General features: G+C 46.8%; 2 protein-coding genes across 2 annotated transcripts in view; one reads left to right on the forward strand and one right to left on the reverse strand.

Annotated features, from left to right (window-relative positions):
* The window catches only part of LOC140720955 (NACHT, LRR and PYD domains-containing protein 3-like), a 320,684-nt gene that overhangs the window by 181,738 nt on the left and 120,402 nt on the right, over positions 1-18,544 (reverse strand). The window lies entirely within an intron of this gene.
* Positions 4,135-18,544, forward strand: part of LOC140720891 (NACHT, LRR and PYD domains-containing protein 3-like) — a 1,078,849-nt gene continuing 1,064,439 nt past the window's right edge. Inside the window, exons 1-2 of the mRNA XM_073035738.1 lie at positions 4,135-4,228; positions 9,357-9,509. Of these exons, the coding sequence (XP_072891839.1) occupies positions 4,135-4,228; positions 9,357-9,509 (247 nt within the window). The remainder of the gene's footprint in view (positions 4,229-9,356; positions 9,510-18,544) is intronic.

Consider the following 18,544-nt stretch of genomic DNA (forward strand, 5'->3'; position numbering starts at 1 on the left):
CTCTTCTAACTGGCCTAAATCACTCTGCAAGCTTTGAAAACCTACTTCATTATACACAACGCCACCAACCGTAGTATCATCTGCATACTTACTAATCCAATTTACCACCCCATCATCCAGATCATTAATGTATATGACAAACAACATTGGACCCAATACAGATTCCTAAGGCACAACACTAGTCACTGGCCTCCAACCTGACAAACAGTTATCCACCACTACTCTCTAGCATCTCCCATCTAGCCACTGTTGAATCCATTTTACTACTTCAATATTAATACCTAACGATTGAACCTTCCTAACCAAGCTTCCGTACGGAACCTTGTCAAACCCTTGTCAAACAAGGTTCAAACCCTGGAACATCTGGACAGCGAAGACGCATACATCAGGATGCTGTTCAGTGCAGCTCAGCATTCAATATGTCATCCAACAAATATAATCAATAAGTTGCAAGAACTTGGTGTCAGTACCTCCTTCTGCAATTGGATCCTCGATTTTTTCAGTTGCAGACCCCAGTCAGTTCAGATTCGCAAACAAATCGCCAGAATAGCCATTAGTACGGGTATACCGTAGGGTTGTATGCTTATTCCCTCTGCTTGATTTTTTTTGTGCTTCTGACTTTGAGGCTATGCACAGCTCCAATGTCACATTTAATTTTGCTGAAAACAGCACTGTCATTGGATGAATCAAAGCTGGTCACAAATCAGCATAGAGGAGGGAGACTGAAAATCTGTCGGAGTACTGCCAACTACTCACTCAATGTCAGCGAGACCATGGAGCTGATTATTGACTTCAGGAAGATGAACCCGTGGATCCCTGAACCAGTCCTCATCGGAGGATCACAGGTGGAGAGGGTCATCACATGCTGTTACCATTTCAGGGTCCAGCACGTAAGTGCAATTACGAAGAAATCATGACAGCGCTTCTACTTCCTTAGAATTGGTATCTAAAACTTCAACAAATTTCTTCAGAGGTTTTCTGAAGAGTGGATTTATTGGTAGCATTAGGATATGAAAATGCAAATGACCTTGAATGTAAAATCACACAAAAGGTTAGGAGATACGACTAATTCCCTCAGGGCAATGCCGTTCAAACCGTTGAGCACATCTACACGGAGCGCTGTCACAGGTGTTAGGAGAGACGCAGGCTTGTACCGTGAGTGTTGAAGCCACACACACACACACACACACACACACACACACACACACACACACACACACACACACACACACACACACACATATATATAAATAACATTGTTAACTTTTGTTTATCTAGTTTAAGTTGCTATATTAAAAGTAGATACTAACTCAGATAATGGTTTTAACATTAAAACCCGACTCAGTGCATAATCCCTTGCTGCTGGTACGTTACGAAATCGTAACAAAATTGGGGGCTGTTCCGCGACGTGAACAAATTTGGAGCTTATTGATTTGTTGATTACCGACCTGATTGGCTGCTTCCCTTTGGATCAACTTGTGTGGGGAAACCAGCAGCAATGAATATTGGGGAATTTCGTTGTGTCTTTGAGGTAGATAGTCGGATTTACTTATTTAGCAATCTGTACTGCACTTGCCCTATAAATACAACACAACATTGTTTTATTTTTTCCGGATACAGCACCTTGATATACTTATGTATTGAATTGTCTGAACTGAATGGCACGCAAGAAAAGCATTTCACTGTGTCTAGATTGACGTCGCAGTAGGTTGTCAGTTCTGGGATGTAACTAATCAATTTGTCAAATGGATATTGAAGGGCAGACAGGGATCAATATTAAGGTACGGGCTGATTACCATATATGGGTGAGTAGGGCTGATATATTCGCAATGAGTGTCGGGGTTCTCGAGAGAGTTGATGTAGAGGAAAACAAGGAGATGGAAATTCAAACACCTGTTACGAACCCCGTAACAGGGTGTCTTACCAGCAAAGATAGGAGTATCCGTTGGAGTCTGGTGATACTATTTTAAACAGTATTTATTATTAAAAATACGCAAAAATAATATCAGTGCAAATGTACAGATAATATACGTCGTCAATCCTAAACCTAAAAGTGCGGGTATAATAATAATCAATAAGAGATAAGCTCTATCGTTGTCTAGGGGATAATGAATTGTCCGATGGAAATATAATGTTCAGTTCAGTTCATGCAGGCTGCGGTCGTTGTTGGTCGCTGTGTTGCAATTGTTGGAGAGAGAGAGAGAGAGAGAGAGAGAGAGAGAGAGAGAGAGAGAGAGAGAGAGAGAGAGAGAGAGAGAGAGAGAGAGAGAGAGAGAGAGAGAGAGAGAGAGAGAGAAGTAACAGCTATTGACTTGCCGACTTTGCTTTATGATCTTGATCCATCGATGCGTTGTTGTTGTGGCCATTCACGTATGACCCCTCCGTCCTTTAGTTAGACCGTTCCGTGGTGGACTCGTCACCCAGGCAAGAGTGGACCCATACACAAGCCCCCACCAGTCTCGTAGCGTCTCTTCTGGTGCGGCTGAGGGGTGTTGCCCCAGACCTTACTTTTATCCCCACTCACTGGGTCTAAGGTGTCAATCAGGTTGGGATGATGCAACCCATCAAACCCGCCCCCTCTGATTGCCCCCTGAGTTGTTTCAATGAATAGAACAGTACTCAATACGCAATCCTTCTCCAAGAGACAATAGCAGTAATCAGTGGTCCCTTCCGCTTTTGTTAGGAGGAGACATTCCACTTTGTGTATCTCTGCGTTGTCTCTCTCTCATTAACTGACATGAGCTGTTTATCAATAACAACTGCCTTTGCTGTTATCTCTCTCATTTCCTTGGTATCAGACCCGAAATAGTAGCGATTTTGCGATTCTCAAAAAAAGGGATGGGGCAACTTTGCACCCTTCTGCCCATCAGAGTTGCTCCTCATTCGTAACACACCAGTGAAGGTATACAAGCAGATTGATAACCTGTTGTTCGATACGTTCCGAATACCTCCCTTCACTGACGGGAAAGGTCATGATGCAATTGTATATAGCATTGGCCTGATTAGAGTATCATGCTGTTCCTGCTCCCCGTAAAATATGTATGTAATCTCAGTGGAGCCTATGGCCAGGGGTTTCACCAGTCAGTTGCCGAACGTGGGGCATTTCAGGTTATCAGCGGATAATCTGCCGAAAGCCTCCTTCAAGCAGAGGAGTGGGAGTTATTTCATTCAAACGTTATTAGAGACATACTTGTTTTCAGTAGTGGGAACCTATTCTCCATATCAGATGCATCTATAGCGAAAGGCAAAGGCAAAGGTTGAGTGGAAGTTCAGTTTTAGTGTAAGTTGGTGACTTTCCTCGTTTCAGTTTGATGTAAGGGATCGACCCAGCGATTTAGTTGCATAATTGTTGACCAAGACTACTGCAGCTTCAGTGTTCACAACGATGTCTCCACTACATTAGATAGAGAGAGAATAAAACAGCAGCAACCGTGTTTAGTTGCTCAGACTACGGGATACATCCTCACGGTCACGTGGTTGATTTGAGCTCCCTGTTTCATCGCATTGTCATGCTTACGGCACTGATATTCAGGCCGGTTTTCTCTGTCTGGGGCTTTCCCCGCTGCCATCGGGAGGTAGAACACAGAAGAGAGGAGCAACATCTGTTTTTCCAGTTGGACACCTTACAGCAATAGGGAATGAACTGTGATTTAATGTTTTCCAACACCGGCCATCTGTCCCTCATTGTTTTTATGGTGATGCCCATGTCCCTTTCTTGCCCCGGTACGATAAAAATCTAAAGAGTGGTCGATATGTCCCGCTACAGAGAGATAGAATAAAGCCCCATGTTCGAATTTATCTTTCACTGCCCCGCATCTCAGTGTTGGAAATTGGCAATATTTTATTTGTTTATTTCCACTGTGCTTGCCTGGTTCCAGTTTAATGACTTTTAGATTACAGTTCTTTTTGGGCAACATAACGATCTCCCTACCTCTCTTGGTGTCGATCCATCTATCTATCTGGCCATCCATCTGTCTATCTATCTGCCAATTAGACTTTCTGTCTGACTGTCCTCTACCTGCAGCGTTCCCTGCTTCTCTGTCAAACTATACATCTGCGGCCGTGCCAGATATTGCAAAATTGTTTGAACGGATGTCACAAGTTTGACAATAAGAAATTGTTTCAGTCGTGGAAATGCCTCTTTTCTCAGTTTCACTGAAGAGTGGGAAGGGGGCGGCGAACATCAGAGGAAGACGATGTTCGAGAGAAGAAAATGGGAGTCGGGCTGGTAAAGGAAAATGGTGGAGGGGTGTAATTATTGGAAGTTCGCGAAGGCGCTCTCTATTTATCTCCAAACCTGCACATCACCTCCCTCTGGTGCCTCTTCTTCCCTTTCTTCCAAGGCGTTCTGTCAGAATCCTATCAGATTCTCCCTTCTCCAGTCCTTTAACCAACCGCCCTCCAGCTCTTTGCTTCACCACTCCCCCCCTCCTGATTTCACCTGATTAATTCCATTTACCTCTTCCTCTCCTCCACCATTTCTAACGCTGACTTTTAATGTCTTCCAGTCCAGAAGACGGGTCTCGGCTCGAAACGTCGCCTATACTCAGGCAGTAGTGATAGGAGACTTTATAGTAGGGGTCAGACAGGTGATTCGGTGGACGCAGGAAGGAAACTCGGATGGTAGTTTGCCTCCCAGGTGCCAGGGTCCGGGATGTTTCAGATCGCGTCCAAGATATCCTGCCGTGGGAGGGAGGACAGCTAGAGGTCGTGGTACATATTGGCACCAATGACATAGGTGGGAAAAGGGAAAATGTCCTGAAAAAAGACTATAGGGAGTTGGGAAGCAAATTGAGAAGAAGGACACCAAAGGTATAATCTCGGGATTACTGTCTGTGCCACGTGACAGTGAGAATAGGAATAGAAAGAGGTGAAGGATAAATGCGTGGCTGAGGCATTGAAACAGGGGGCAGGGATTCAGATTTCTGGATCATTCGGACCTCTTTTGGGGCAGGTGTGACCTGTACAAAAAGGATGGGCGGCACTTGAATCCCAGGGGGACCAATATCCTGGCGGGGAGGTTTGCAAAGGCTACTGGGGAGAGTGTAAACTAGAATTGCTGGGGGTGGGAACGGAACTGAAGAGACTGGGGAAGAGGAGGTTGGCTCACAAATAGAGAAAGCTTGTAGATTGTGCGAGAGAGAGGATAGGCAGGTGATAGAGAAGGGACGCGCTAAGACCGACGCTTTGTGATGTGTCTATTTTAATGCAAGGAGTGTTGTGAACAAAGCGGATGAGCTTAGAGCGTGGATCAGTACCTGGAGATATGATGTGGTGGCCATTACAGACACTTGGCTGGCTCAGGCACAGGAATGGTTACTTCAAGTGCCAGGCTTTAGAAGTTTCAGAAAGGACAGGGAGGGAGGCAAAAGAGGTGGGGACGTGGCACTGTTGATCAGAGATAGTGTCACGGCTGCAGAAAAAGTGGACGCCATGGAGGGGTTGTCTACGGAGTCTCTGTGGATGGAAGTTAGGAACAGCAAGGGGTCAATAACTTTACTGGGTGTTTTTATAGGCCGCCCAATAGTAACAGGTATATGGAGGAGCAGTTAGGGAAACAGATCCTGGAAAGGTGTAATGATAACAGAAGCACGAGGAAATCGGCAGACGCTGCAAATTTAAGCAGGAGAAGGGGGTCGTCGTTGGGGGTGGGAGCAGCCTCCAACTGCGACTCCACACATGCTTCGATTGTGACTCCCGTCTCCCCTTCCACCACCAGCACTCTACAATCACCTCTCCCTCAGATCCCACCGTTAACCGCTGGAACCTCAGAGGCTCCGTCTTCCTCTCACCCCAACCCTTCCCTCTCCAATGACTCAACCAGCCTCCCTCCCCCCCTTTGATCCCGGCTCTCATCCGTGCCGGGTCTTTGCTATCCCCTCTGACATTCCACTCTCTGAGGCAGAACGAGCTGTCCTCAGTAAGGGCCTCACCTTTGTTCCCCTTCACCCACCCACCCACAAGTTCCGCGTACGCCATGACGCTGACCACTTCTTCCGCCGGCTCTGTCTCCAAGCTCACATTTTGGCAAGGTCTCTCCCACCCCCACCGATGCCCCTTTCTCCCGTCTTCAACCCCCCTCCTCTTCATAGACACCCCACTCTGGTCTTCTGCCTGCAATGGATCTCTTTATTGCTAACTGCTGACGGAACATCAACCGTCTCGACTTCACCACTTCACTACACCTTGTTCTAATTTCAACCTCACTCATTCCGAACACTCTGCTCTCCACTCCCTCCTCACCAATCCCAACCTCACTCTAAAACCCGCTGATAAGCGGGGCGCTGTTGTAGTCTGGTGTATTGACCTCTACCTGGCCGAGGCACAGCGGTAACTCGCTGATACCTCCTCTTATTTACCCCTCGGTCATGGCCCCACTAAGGAGCACAAGGCCACAGTCTCCCACACCATTACCAAACTTATCAGCTCTGGGGATCTCCCATCTACTGCCACCAACCTTATATGCCCCGCACTTCCCGTTTCTACCTCCTACCCAAGATCCACAAACCTGCCTGTCCAGGTAGACCTATTGTCTCAGCTTGCTCCTGCCCCACGGAACTCATTTCTGCGTACCTTAACACTGTCTTATCCCCCCTTGTTCAATCTCTTCCCACCTATGTTCGTGACACTTCTCACGCTTTGAATTTTTTCAATGATTTTAAGTTCCCTGGCCCCCACCGCCTTATTTTCACCATGTGCGTCCAGTCCATATATAACTCCATCCCTCACCCGGACGGTCTCGAAGCTCTTCGCTTCTTTTTGGATTCCAGACCTAACCAATTCCCCTCTACCACCACTCTCCTCTGTCTAATGGAACTAGGTCTTATTCTCAATAATTTCTCCTTTGGCTCCTCCCACTTCATCCAAACCAAGGGTGTAGCCATGGGCACCCGTATGGGTCCCAGTTATGCCACCCTTTTTGTTGGCTTTGTGGAACAGTCCATGTTCCAAGTCTATACGGGTTTCCGTCCCCCTCTTTTCCTTTGCCACATCGACGACTGCATTGGCTCTGCCTCCTGCACGCATGCTGAGCTCGTTGACTTCATTAACTTTGCCTCCAACTTTCACCCTGCCCTCAAATTTACCCGGTCCATTTCCCACACCTCGCTCCCCTTTTCTTGACCTCTCTGTCTCTATCTCTGGAGACAGATTGTGAATCTACTTCTATTATAAACCTCCTGATTCTCATGATAATCTCGACCATACCTCTTCCCAACCTATCATCTTTAAGATACTCTTCACTCTTCTCAGTTTTCTTGCATCTGCTGAACTTGATCCCATTATGGATGCTGTCCTCACCCGCATCACCCCTATTTCTAGTACGTCCGTGTACACCCCTTCCCACCGCCCTTCTAGTGATGGAGTTCCTCTTGTCCTTGTCTACCACGCCTTCAGCCCCTGCAACTTCCACCATCTCCAAGGAGATCTTACAACTAAACACCACCCCACTCTGTTCTTTCAACAGGGATCACTCCCTCCACAATTCCCTTGTTCATTCATCCCTCATCACTAATCTCCCTCCAGCCACTTAGCCCTGCAAGCGGACTAAGCGCTACACCTACCCGTACACCTCCTCCCTCACCTCCATTCAGACACAAAACTGTCCTTCCAGGAGAGCCAACACTTCACCTGCGTACCTGCTGGGGTCGTCTATTGTGTCCGGTGCTCCCGATGCGGCCTCCTTTACATTGGTGAGACCCGCCATAAATTGGGAGACCGTTTTGTCGTGCATCTCTGTATCATCTGCCACAAGGGGGACTCCGCAGTGGTCAGACATTTTAATTCGGATTCCCATTCAGAGGACTCGACCGATGGCCTTCTCTTGTGCCAGAATGAGACCACCCAGAGGGTGGAGGAGCAGCATATATTCCATCTGGGTACCCTCCAACCTGATTATATGAATATTGAATTCTCCTTCCAGTAAACAAATTCCGCCCCCCACCCACTTCTCTATTCCCCACTCTGAACTTTCATTTCCGCTCACCAGCTCTTTCCTTCCCCCGGGTCCCCTCCTTCCCTTTCTCCTATTGACAATGCTCCAATTCTTTATTTTCCAGCCCTTGACCCACCCAACACTTGACTTCACCTCCCAGCTTGCCTCTGTCTCTTCCCCGTGGGTCCCCTCCTTCCCTTTCTCCTATTGACAATGCTCCAATTCTATATTCTCCAGCCCTTGACCTGCCCAGCACTTGACTTCACCTATCACCTTCCAGCTCGCCTCTGTCTCTTCCCCGATCTTTTTATTCAGATCACTTCCCCGCCTCCTCGGGAATGAAAAAAGGCTGGTGGTCCAAAATGTCGACTGTTTACTCTTGTCCAAAGATACAGCCTGTTCTACTGAATTCCCCCAGCATTTTGTGTCTGTTGCTTTGGATTTCCAGCATCTGCAGGCTTTTTCATGTTTGAAGTAATTATTTGGGCTTTGTTGAGATTGTACCTGGAATATGGTGTAAAATCCTGCTCCCCATACTAACACGGGTTAGACAGACCAAAGAACAAACTGCCGGAGGATCTCAGTGGGTCGGGCAGCATCTGTGGAGGGAAATGGACCGTCAGCATTTCGGGCCGAGACCCTCCCTCTGGACTGAGAGTGGACGGGAAATAGTCAGAGGAAAGAGGTGAAGGGTGGGCATGGGCAAGAGCTGGGGAGTGAGAGGTGGATCCAGGTGAGGGGGGGGGGAGGTGGGACGATGGAAATAGTGACAGGGGTGGGGGATGAGTGGTTGGGGTAACACGGGCTGCAGAAGATATTTAATTCCATGGAGGATTATCGAAGAGGTTAGAGAGTATTTGTTATAGAGATTGGCCAGACTGATTCCTGGAGGACGATGAAGTCTCAGGGATGGTCTTCACATAAATCAGAGGCCAGCGATGTGTGGAGATCGAAGGGATCGAGGAAATGAGGATCATGGAGAAACATGTGGCTGAGATGGGAAAGCAGCCGCCATCTCGTTGATGGTTTGAGGAGCTGAATGGCCTCCTCCTGCTGTTTCTTAATTGATGTTTCATTGTTCCTGTCCAGTGAGGCTCAGGAGGAATGTGAATAGAAATTAGTGTTTAGAAACATGGAAGTCGTTTCAATGAATCCTGCACATTTCCTCTTCGGGTGGGAATTGTGGATCGGACCGGGATGGGAATTGAACCCGTAACTCTGAGAACCAGGAGGTGGAGAGATGGGGACGGGGAAGATACAGAGGGAAAAATTAACAATGTAGCTGGTGTAAATATGAAATAATGTGTAAAATGCGGCAGGTAGGTCGGGCAGTGTGAGATGGGCGAGGAGCGGAGTCAGCGGTTCAGACGGGAGACCCTCCACCCATTGCCTGATCCACTTCTCCTTCCCATTTCAAACGCAGATCTGCAGCATCTGCGCTTTTCGCTTCCGAGGCCCCGCCCCCGCTCTCACAGTGGGCGGTGGTTTTCGTTCCGTTCTCTGTTGAAGCGGATCGTCGGCGGGGAGCCGGTGGACCGATCGCTGTCTGAAGGACAATTTGATCAAGTTCCCATCGGTGAGTATTGAGGCCGATCCCGGGGGAGGGAAACCTGATGTTGGGCTGAGAGTCCCATTAACTTCCTCGAACTGGCGGCCCCGTCCCGCTTCCTGGACACAACCTGTCATGGTCGGTCCGGGTTATGGAACCTTCACACCGAAACGACTGAGATGAGCCGCCGCTCAGCCCCTGGTGTTCTGGTCCCAGGAGCGGGAGGAGGTGGTGATGCCGAGACTGAACCCATCCATTAAGATGTACCTGGTGAACTTTACCTCCATCACCCGGCCCGGTATCGGATCCGAACTTCACCTGGATTGACGCCTGGGGTCGATAATTGTTTTACATATTTCCAGCACACTGGAAGCGGCCGTTCGGCCCGTTGTGTTCTTGCATACTGGAGGGTTAAACAGAGTAATCGCACCCTCGGAGACTCCTCCACGTGTATGAGTAGTTTCATCTTTCCCCGGTCAGACAGGACAGTGAGATCCAGATCTCTCATGTCCTCTCGGGGGACTGGGAAGGTTATTTCCATCTTCTTTCCATTGCTACGACTCACCGAAATGCTGACAGTATTTCCCGATATCTGGCCCTATTCATACGAGAGTTACAGTCTTGTTCATTTATCTGGGTTTCTCTGAATTTCTCGCTCCAGAATTTTCAAAGGAGCAACCCAGGCTGTCTAATATTTCCACGCAATTGGAACGGGGAATCTTTATTTTGTTTTCCATGTACAGAGGTTGAGTGAAAATCGTGTCTCCGGTATTCTCCACACAAATCAATACATTGCAGCAGTACATTGAGGTAAAACAAATCATTCTGGTTACAGAGAAAGTGCAGTGCAGGTAGATATGTGGTGCAAGGTCACATCGATTTAGACTGTGAGGTCAGGAGTCCACTCATCACGCTGTTCGCTTACAACAGCAGAATGGACACCGTCCTTGAGCCCGGTGGCATGTTTCTGTTCTATTTTAACTTCGCCCCTATGGAGCATTAGAAGTGAGAATGTTCAGGGTTGTGGGGATCTTTCATTATGTTGGCTGTTTTACTGAGGCAGTGGGAAGTGTAGACAGAGTCCATGGAGGGGAGGTTGGTTTCTATGATGTACTCAGTTGTGTCCACAGTTCTCTGCTATTTTATTCAATTAAAGGAAGAGCAGTAGCTATATGAAGATGTGAAGTATCGGGATGGGATACTTTGTGCGGTGAATTGATAGTGTGTCGAGTAGAAAATGACATATACCAAAATTCTTATTGTTTGTTCTGGTTTTGTTATATGGGAATCTGTTATCTACTCGTGCGTACTATTATTTCAGGGTCTGTGTATTGCGGGAGGAACATCAGAGATCGCCCTTCATCCCATTCTCCCATCTGGCTCCATCTGCTCATCCCTGCCGATCTGGTTCAACCTCTGTCCAGCCTCTGTCCCACCAACTCAGTGATATATATCAACCATCTTATCCAATCTCTGTCCAGCCTGTATCTCATCACCTCAGTGATATATATCAACCATCTTGTTCAACCTCTGTCCAGCCTGTATCTCATCACCTCAATTATGTATATGAAACATCTTGTTCAACCTTTGTCCAGTCTGTATCCCACCATCTCAATGATATATATCAACCATCTTGTTCAACCTCTGCCCAGACTGTTCCCATTGCTGCAATTATATATTTCAGCAATCTGTCTTTTAAACTTTGTCTTCATTGTGAAGTTTTGCCTTGCATCTTTTCCAGAATTGTTTTTTTTTTGACAGTTAGGACTGCCAGAGGTTTAATTGAACACAGCACGTGGCAGGGTAAAAGCAGCCATTTCAATTTTAGTTTCACCGTTACAAAATGGTTGCAGAGTTAACCTTTGCCAGAATGGAACCCATAGCATCTGAAGTTGAATTTGTTATTTAATTTTTTGTTTATTTTCGGTGAGCCATTTCCTCTGTTTCCAGGGTAACAGCCTGTCAGAGCTGCAGCAAGTGTTGCACTTTTTATCGCTCTGTGGTCACCGCCTCTTAGTGTAGAGACAGTGGCCTCAGGAGCAAATGTAACAGAGTGATAGTGGGAGGAAAGGATGCTGTGAGCATTGGCTGTATGGGGTGTGTTGCACCAGGGTCTGAATGAACACGGAACTAACAAATTAGTTGGGGTGGGTGTGGCATTTACAGTTTAGGGTGGCAATCAGTTACTATCTGTGCATTAAAATGAAGAGGGAGAAAATACAATTGCAGGACATTTAAAGTAAGGAGGTGAAAATACTGGAAACGCTCAGCAGATCAGCAGCATCTTGGACATTCTCAGTTCTGGAACTGGGTCTTCCACCATTTCTCCTTTCAGAGATGTAGTCTGATGTACTGAGTTCCCGGCATTTTCTACTTTATAATTTTACATTTTGTTCCTGCTGCACTGCAGGAAACATGGCAGCCAGCTGTGCTGGGCAAGATCCCACACAGCAGGAAGATTGTGATCAAATGTGCTCGCTTTAGCTGCTGGGATCAGGCTGAAGTGTATCCGCATCCTCTATACAGACCGGGGAACCAGCCTGAGCACCGGCCCCGGCAGAGGGTCATTAGCTTCCAATTCCACTTTAGTTTGTGAATCGGAAATGGCAGGAACACCTCGGCAAATTGCCGGCACCAAAGCGTCTTTGTATGTGTGATGATATTGGGCTGGTGACTCTGAGGATATGGAACTGGCAGTATACGGGCTTCAGTCCAGGTCAGTAATTCGACAGCTGGGATCGAAATTTTCTCAGTCTGCAGTGAAGCTGAAGTCTCGGGATGTTGGACATTGGTTATGGGGAAATCACCGTCTACACTGCCCAATAGGACATCATATCAGTCAAGTATTTTGGAGATTATTTCAGAGTTAACCAGAGAGTTGGGTGAAAGTTGGGCAGTGATGTTGCATCTGAACTATGGTAAAGTCTGTAACAAGATCCCGTATGGCAGCTGATCGGGAAGGTTCGGTCACGTGGGATTCACGGGGAGCTGGCGAAGTGGATTCACACCGGGCTCGACAACAAGAAGCAGAGGGTGTTGACTGAAGATGAATTTAGCGAATGGAGGCCTGTGACAAGTGGGACGTGCGTATCAGTGTCGAGACCTCGTTAATTTGTTATTCGTGCCATTGATTTGTATATGAATGTACATGGCACGGTATCAAGTTTGATACTAAATTCGGGAGTCTGGTTGATATTGCAACAGGTTACAATATATTTCAAAGACATCTTGATTAGTTATGGAGATGGTCTGAGAAATGGCGAATGGTTTTCAACTCGAACAAGTGAGGGTTGGATCATTTGGACAGTCACCACGGTGGGACTGGTATAGTGAATGGGAGGGCACGGAGAGTTGTGGAACAGATTGAGCAACAAAAAAATCATTAATATGTAACACAGACTACAATGCAGATAGAGAACAATACCTGACTCCTACACAGAACTCAGCTCTGATACCGGGTCCTCCACCTGAAATAGTAACATACTCTCTGTCTTAGATAGATAGATAGATAGATAGATAGATAGATAGATAGATAGATAGATAGATAGATAGATAGATAGATAGATAGATACTTTATTCATCCCCATGGGGAAATTCAACATTTTTTCCAATGTCCCATACACTTGTTGTAGCAAAACTAATTACATACAATACTTAACTCAGTAAAAATATGATATGCATCTAAATCACTATCTCAAAAAGCATTAATAATAGCTTTTAAAAGTTCTTAAGTCCTGGCGGTTGAATTGTAAAGCCTAATGGCATTGGGGAGTATTGACCTCTTCATCCTGTCTGAGGAGCATTGCATCGATAGTAACCTGTCGCTGAAACTGCTTCTCTGTCTCTGGATGGTGCTATGTAGAGGATGTTCAGAGTTTTCCATAATTGACCGTAGCCTACTCAGCGCCCTTCGCTCAGCTACCGATGTTAAACTCTCCAGTCTTGTTGAATAACTCCAGCATTTTTGTTTATTAATGTTAAAGATGTTTGCCAACTTGCTGCTTTGTATGTATGGCATGTCTACATTGTGTTTAACAAAGGTGCGATGTTACAAGCTGCTAATAGCCAGGTAAACACACAGGAACAGGTACAAACAGGCCGGATGAACTCAGCGGCTCGAGCAGCCTCCGGTGAAAGGAACAGTCAACGTTTCGGGCCGAGACCCTTCGTCAGGACTGAAGAGGGAAGGGGCAGGGGCCCCATAAAGAAGGTGGGCGGAGGGTGGGAAGGAGAAGACTGATAGGTGCCAGGTGAAAAACCAATCGGGGGAAAGATCAAGGGGTTGGGGAGGGGAAGCAGGGAGGGGATAGGCAGGAAAGGTGAAGAAGGAATGTAAAGGGAAAGCACTGTGGGTAGTGGAAGAAGGCAGAATCATGAGAGAGGTATATGAGGTGTATGGGATCCTGTTGAAGGTGGCGGAAGTTGCGGAGGGTAATATACTGGATCCGGAGGCTGACGGGGTCGTAGGTGAGGACAAGGGGAACACGGTCCCTGTTGTGGTGATGGGAGGATGGGGTGAGGACCGAAGTGCGGGAAATGGAGGAGATGCGGGTGAGGGCATCACCCCACCACTAAGGACATTTTTCCCTCTCTACCCTCTCTACGAAAATCTCTGCTTTTCGCAGGGATCATTCCCTCCATAATTGCCTGGTCCAAACGTCCCTCCCCACAGATCTCCCACCGGGTACTTATCCCTGCAAGCGTAAGTGCTACACCTGTCCCTACACCTCCTCTCTTACCACCATTCAGGGCCCCAAACAGTCCTTCCAGGTGAGGCAACACTGCACTTCTGAGTCTGTTGGGGTAATCTATTGCATCCGGTGCTCCCGGTGCGGCCTCCCCTACATCGGTGAGACCAGACGCAGATTGGGAGGACCGCTTCGTCGAGCACCACCGCTCCGTCTGCCACAACAGACAGGATCTCCCGGTTGCCACCCACTTCAACTCTCCTTCACACTCCCATTTGGATATGTCCATATATGGCCTCCTCTACTGCCATGATGAAGCCAAACTCAGGTTGGAGGAGCAACACCTCATATACCGTCTGGGTAGTCTCCAGCCCCTTGGTATGAACATCGGATTCACCTCTCTCATGATTCTGCCTTCTTCTGCTACCCATAGTGCTTTCCCCTTACATTCCTTCTTCACCTTTCCTGCCTATCACCTTCCTGCTTCCCCTCCCCCACCTCTTGATCTTTCCTCTAATTGGCTTTTCACCTGCACCTTCCCCCTCCCCCCACCTTCTTTATAGGACCCCTGCCCCCTCCTTCCTCAGTCCTGACGAAGGGTCTCGGCCCGAAATGTTGACTGCTCATTTCAACAGATGCTTCCCGACCTGCTGAGATCATCCAGCTTGTTTGTACGTGTTGATTTCACCACAGCATCTGCAGTGTATTTGTCTTTAAATACTCAATAACATGTTGACCGGAGTTTAGGAGATAATAATGATCTTACAATCCTTCCGGACAAAATGTAGTGGTTCTGGACAAGATGTCACAATGGTATGGGTGATTTGGCATTGTTTGAGATGTCTGAGTGATTCTACATAGACTCAAACCATATATTGCCATAGGTGTCAATGCAAGGGGATGTCAAAATGAAAGGAGACAGTGAGAATCAGGTCTGACTGAGAAGTCTGTATAATCCAGTGAAGAGAGGAACAGAAGTCTCATCGTCAGCAGCAATATTTCAACCCACACTGCTGTTAACTGTCATCCATTACTCACCAGAGCGCCACTGGTGGTAGGAGGACCAAAGCAGTGGGAGCTGTCTGCTCAGCCTGCTTTGTCTTTACATTGATACATCACTCCCGGTCCAGGGTACAAGATTGGTTCCTAAAAGGGAATTGCCTGCGATATAGGAAGTAGATACCCTAGAGAATCCTGGCCCAGTGCACAATACATGGAGAGCGGAAATGGGCATTGTGTAACTGTGGGTGGATGGGTGCAGGTGGATCCGGCCATGTCACGTGTTCAGTGGATAGGCCCAAGATGTTTGGAAGTGTTTGTCTCCGTTAACAAACAAAACCGAGTTTTTCAATTAATGTTTGACCCTCCGGTTATTTTTTTTTTGTTACCTCTGCTGATTCTATGTCTGGGTTTAATTCAACATCAGCAATTCACAAAATGATTGTGAAAACTGACCAGAGCGATTAGAGAGAGAGTTGACATCTCTGGGGAAACACAGTCACACGTGGAAGGGGTACATTTACCGTCTGCTCCTGCTCCTCTAACAGATTATGATGCACATTAAAATAACGAGTTACTCCAGAAGACAAGACATTCTCCGGATGATGAAAGTTTTAAGCAACACAAAGACACACAAAATATTAGCTGAACTCAGCAGGTCAGGCAGCATCCATGGAGAGGAATAAACATATGATGTTTTGGATCAGGACGACGGGGAACAGAAAGTAATGTAACAATATCTAGAATTTCTGTCCCCTCATTTCCAGTCCAATGAAGGGCCTTGGCCCAAAACATTGATTGTTTATTCTCCTCCATAGATGCTGCCTGACATGCTGAGTACCTCCAGCATTTTGTGAGAAATCCCAGAGATTTGCTGAGGAAGGGGTTGACCAGGCAGGCAGACAGTAACCCAGAGCAAAGCGGTGGTGATGGGCAGTACCAGGAGAGTGATGGTGATGGTTACTATTTTCCCAGGAATTAGCAAAGTCTTTTGCAAACAGAGAAGTATATTCATGGGGACAAGAAAGAGCAGCCTTCAACAGACGGTTGAGCTTTACCGGCTAAGGTAACAATTCCCTGAATCACCCACCCCACCCCACAGTCTACAGAGGAGTTACACTCTTCCCATTGGTGCAAAGCGATGTCAGTCACTGGTTACACCCAATAGCAGAGATGGGCCAGCCGAGAGGGCATTACCCCCGCTGAGGACATCTCACACTCATGCCACGTCAAAGCGGAACAAATCCCAAAGTAAATGCCCCGCTTTTTGAATTATTTCAATATCCCTCCGAGGGAAGCTGGGGGTGTTTAAGAAGCTTCTCCTTCGGTCGGTGTCTGATGAATTGCTGAGAGGTAGGAGGAGACCACTCGGCCCACTGGATTGCTGCCATCTCCCTGGGGAGGGAGGGAACCCAGCAGGAGGAGGAGGGAGGGTGAATTAATTGAGTGGATAAATATGGTGTGAGGGGTTGAATCGGATAGGGTCTGCGAAGTTGTTTGCCCCGGTGGGGAATCCAGGAGCAGGATTGGGGAAGGAGCCCATTGACAGCGGGAAAAAGAAATGAGGGGCTCGTCTATGGAAACGTCTGAGTCCACAGTGGTGGTGAGCAGAGATATTCACCTCTTCGGTGGGCAAACAGTGGGAGACTGTATGCTCATATTGTTAGTGACACAGAATCGTATAATTACTGTTCCGTGTGTTATCTGAATGTACTTGCCTGTGATGCTGCCACAAGTCAGTGTTTCTCTGTCCCTGTACCTTCCCGTACTTGTGAACTTGGCAATAAATTCAACAGGACCTGAGAAATCTCAGTGAGATTTGATTAGTGATGATCAGTTTGGCACCTCGGTAGGTAAAATGTAAAGAAGATAGAACATAGAAATCTAAATCACATTACAGGCCATTCATCTCACAATATTGTGTCAATCGAGTAACCTACTCCAGAGGTTGACTACAATTTCCTTGCAGAATAGACCTTTATTTTTATAAGCTCCATGTACCAATCTAAGAGTCTCTTAAAAGCCCGCAATGGATCCACCTCTACCACCATTGCTGCCAGTGCATTCCACTCATCCACCCCTCTCTGTGAGAAAAATGTAACCCTGTCATCCCCCTTGTACCTACTTCCAAGCACCTGAATACTATGCTCCCACTTCTTAGTCAGTTCAATCCTGAGAAAAAGCCTCTGGCTATCGACACAAGCAAAGCCTCTCATCTTATACACCTCTGTCATGTCACATCTCATCCGCCATTGCTTCAAGGAGAAAAGGCCAAGTTTACTCAACTTATTCTCATCAGGCATGCTCCCCAATCCAGGCAACATCCTTGTAAATCTCCTGTGTACTCTCTCTATAGCATCCATATCGATTCCTGTAGTGAGGTGACCAGAACTGAACACAGTGCTCCCAAGCAGAGTCTGATCAAGGTCTTAGAACAGATCCCAACGGAACAATATTAGTCACGATCATCCATGCAGAATACGAACCATCTACAATCGACCTTTGCTTTCTGTGGGCATGCCAGTTCTGGATTCACAAAGAAATGTCTCCTTGGATCCCGTACCTCATTATTTTTTGAATGAGCTTTCCATGGAGAACCTTAGCAAACCTCTTACTGAAATCCATATACAGTACTTCCACTGCTCTACCTTCATCAATGTGTTTTGTTACATCCTCAAAGAATTCAATCAGGTTCATAAGGCGTGACCTGCCCTCGGCAAAGCCATGCTGACTATCCCTAATCAGACCATGTCTCTCCAAATGCTCATAAACCCTGCCTCTCAGGATCTTCTCCAAAAGTTGCCCACAACTGAAGTAACACTAACTGGTCTGTAATTTCCTGAGTTATCTCTACTCCATTTCTTGAACAAGAGAGCAACATTTGCAACCTTCCAATCCTCTGGTACTTCTCCTCACCTAATTGATGATGCAACGATCATCGTCAGAGGCTTAGCAATCTCCTCCCTCGATTCCAACAGTAGCATGGGGTATATCTCGTTCAGTCCCAGTGACTTATCTAACTGAATACCTCTCAAAAGATCCAGCACATGCTCTTTCTTATAGTTCATACACTCATGTGTTTCAGTCTGCGGTAAGTCATCCCCACAATTGCCAAGGTCCTTTTCACTGTGAATACTGAAGCAAAATACTCAGTATCTCAGAATATTCAAATCATCGGCAGGTTGAGAAACATTTGTTGAGAATCTAGCATTGAGATTTAACCAAGCTAATTTGCCATTGCTGGCGACTCCCCGTGGATTTGCTGTACTTGCATGATGCACCCTCAACTCCAATAATGATTGTTACAAAAGTCGGTGATATGTATTCCATCTTTTATTAGCAATCAGTAAACATACAATCTTGAAGTGATAAAAC

Source organism: Hemitrygon akajei, unplaced genomic scaffold (genome assembly GCF_048418815.1).
Source record: "Hemitrygon akajei unplaced genomic scaffold, sHemAka1.3 Scf000048, whole genome shotgun sequence".
In the NCBI taxonomy this organism is placed as follows: domain Eukaryota; kingdom Metazoa; phylum Chordata; class Chondrichthyes; order Myliobatiformes; family Dasyatidae; genus Hemitrygon; species Hemitrygon akajei.